General features: G+C 48.3%; 1 protein-coding gene across 3 annotated transcripts in view; it reads left to right on the top strand.

Annotated features, from left to right (window-relative positions):
* Window positions 1–2,500, top strand: part of mtif2 (mitochondrial translational initiation factor 2) — a 22,404-nt gene that overhangs the window by 19,837 nt on the left and 67 nt on the right. For all 3 annotated transcript variants that reach the window (XM_028590422.1, XM_028590429.1, XM_028590436.1), the window contains 3 exons: window positions 119–283; window positions 1,635–1,775; window positions 2,289–2,500. The exon at window positions 2,289–2,500 is cut by the window's right edge and continues 67 nt beyond it. In XM_028590422.1, coding sequence (XP_028446223.1) covers window positions 119–283; window positions 1,635–1,775; window positions 2,289–2,458 — 476 coding nt within the window. In that variant the 3' untranslated portion in view covers window positions 2,459–2,500. The remainder of the gene's footprint in view (window positions 1–118; window positions 284–1,634; window positions 1,776–2,288) is intronic.

Genomic DNA, 2,500 nt, shown 5'->3' with positions numbered 1-2,500 from the left:
ATGTTGAATGTGAGGAGGAGAATGTCACTGAGGTGCCTCCCGTTCCTGCAGCCTGGCACCAGAGCCTGTACCCCAGCAGGAGGTCTCCCTGACCCCGAGTCTTCTTCCTCCCCCTCAGGTTCCATCTACGGCTTCAACGTGGCGGCCAGCCGGCCGATCCAGCAGCTGGCGGCGCGCCACGGCGTCCCGCTGCGACTGCACAGCATCATCTATAAGCTGGTGGACGAGCTGAAGGCCGAGCTGAGCAGCAAGCTGCCGCCGCTGCTCCACCAGCACATCGTCGGTGAGGAACTCTGAGGGGAAGTCAGGGGGGTCAAACTCAACTGCACTGAGGGCCACACCGGAAAATAAGAATCCCATCCAGGGCCAGACATGTTTCCTTTATTGATAGGCTTTTATTAAATCCAAACAGTCAAATATCTTTGACTGTATTATTGCATGTGTCATATTTCCTTCTCACTTACAGTTTGGTCGACATAAAGTCCTGAAGAAGTCAGGAGAAAGATCCTCCGCTTGTAGAAAAAAAGCACCCAAAAACTTCAGAAAAGTGACAAATTTCAGCGAAAGCGACATCGGAAAAAGTTGTCAAAAACTAGGTGGGCCAAAATGTATTGTGAACCTAAATTGATGTGCGGGCCGGATCATAATCTGCGAGGGGCCGGATTTGGCCCGCAGGCCTCGAGTTTGACACCTGTGGTTTAAGAGTTGTTTTAGCAGTGGGAGCCTGGGCTGCTCAATTATGGAAAACAATATAATCACAATTATTTCAGTCAATATTGAAATCGCGATAATTTAACACAATTACTCGTTGATCTTAAAAAAACAGTGGAACAAGTTCAATAAATCAACCGTTAAAAACAAAAAAACACGTAACTGTGAAATTTTAATAATGATAATTTAATAATAATTAATACTTTTCCTATTGAAACTTTTTTTTCATTCAGAACACAAGAGAAAATAAGAGTTTACTGCACAACGTAATGAGCTAAATAATAGTTTTTCTTGATTATTCTGTTTTGGTGATCACTGGGAGCCGAAATCCTAATCACGATTATATTTAGATTAATTGCACGGCCCTGGTGGGGGCAGGTCCGACCACTGGACTGAAGGACAGTACTGGAGTACATGTACTTAGTTACATTCTACCACTGCTGTGTAGTGAACCGGCTGTAAAAAGAAGTCATGTTATAGTATGTTAAAAACTAATATAGTCATAGTATAATATGTCAAATAGTCTTAAATCTAGTATAGTGAAAGAAGTGACTGCGTGTATTTTGTCGTATTAAACATGTTAAATACAATCCAGCTCTGTAGAAGAACTCAAAGACTGACATTTGAAATGCTTACATAACTCACCATGTGATCAACACACAATTGTGTGTGTGTGTGTGTGTGTGTGTGTGTGTGTGTGTGTGTGTGTGTGTGTGTGTGTGTGTGTGTGTGTGTGTGTGTGTGTGTGTGTGTGTGTGTGTGTGTGTGTGTGTGTGAAGAAGGTTAAAGCTCCCCCAGGGTTCCAGCGTGTGAGCGGTACATCCTTCACCTAACCATTGTCCCATTATTAGAACATAACAACATGTGTGTGTATATATGAATAAGTTAATAAGTCTTAATTGTGGGTGTCTGTGCCCGTCCAGGGGAGGCCACGGTGCTCGCCATGTTTGACGTCTCCGTGGGGAAGAAGAAGGTCCCGGTGGCCGGCTGTCGGGTCCAGAAAGGTCAGCTGGACCGCCGCCTCCAGTTCAGACTGGTCCGAGGCCGGGACACGGTGTGGGAGGGTGAGTTCCCCTCGCTGCATATATGATGGAGCTCTGAGCTCAACATGGCTCAATCCCTGAATCCCTGCTGTAGCCTTCTTACTTCTAATGATTGATCTAACGTTGCCTACAGGTTCCCTGGCAGCGTTGCTCTAACGTTGCTCTAACGTTGCTCTAACGTTGCTCTAACGTTGCTCTAACGTTCCCTGCAGGTTCCCTGGCAGCGTTGCTCTAACGTTGCTCTAACGTTCCCTGCAGGTTCCCTGGCAGCGTTGCTCTAACGTTCCCTGCAGGTTCCCTGGCAGCGTTGCTCTAACGTTCCTCTAGCGTTGCTCTAACGTTCCCTGCAGGTTCCCTGGCAGCGTTGCTCTAACGTTCCCTGCAGGTTCCCTGGCAGCGTTGCTCTAACGTTCCCTGCAGGTTCCCTGGCAGCGTTGCTCTAACGTTCCTCTAGCGTTGCTCTAACGTTCCCTGCAGGTTCCCTGGCAGCGTTGCTGTAACGTTGCTCTAACGTTGCTCTAACGTTCCCTGCAGGTTCCCTGGCGGCCCTGAAGCACCACCGAGACGACGTGCAGACCGTGAAGGCGGGGATGGACTGCGGCCTGTCAGCTGATGGCGGCGTGGACTTCAGACCCGGTGATGTCATCATCTGTTACGAGGAGCGCGACGCTCCGCAGATCACTTCCTGGGACCCCGGCTTTTAAAAACTGCACTTCCCAGCATGCTCTGCTGCAAACAGGAAGCTC

The sequence above is a fragment of the Perca flavescens genome, chromosome 2 (genome assembly GCF_004354835.1).
Source record: "Perca flavescens isolate YP-PL-M2 chromosome 2, PFLA_1.0, whole genome shotgun sequence".
Lineage (NCBI taxonomy): Eukaryota > Metazoa > Chordata > Actinopteri > Perciformes > Percidae > Perca > Perca flavescens.
Note: the sequence above shows the minus strand (reverse complement) of the source record. Positions and strands in the feature narration are given on the sequence as shown.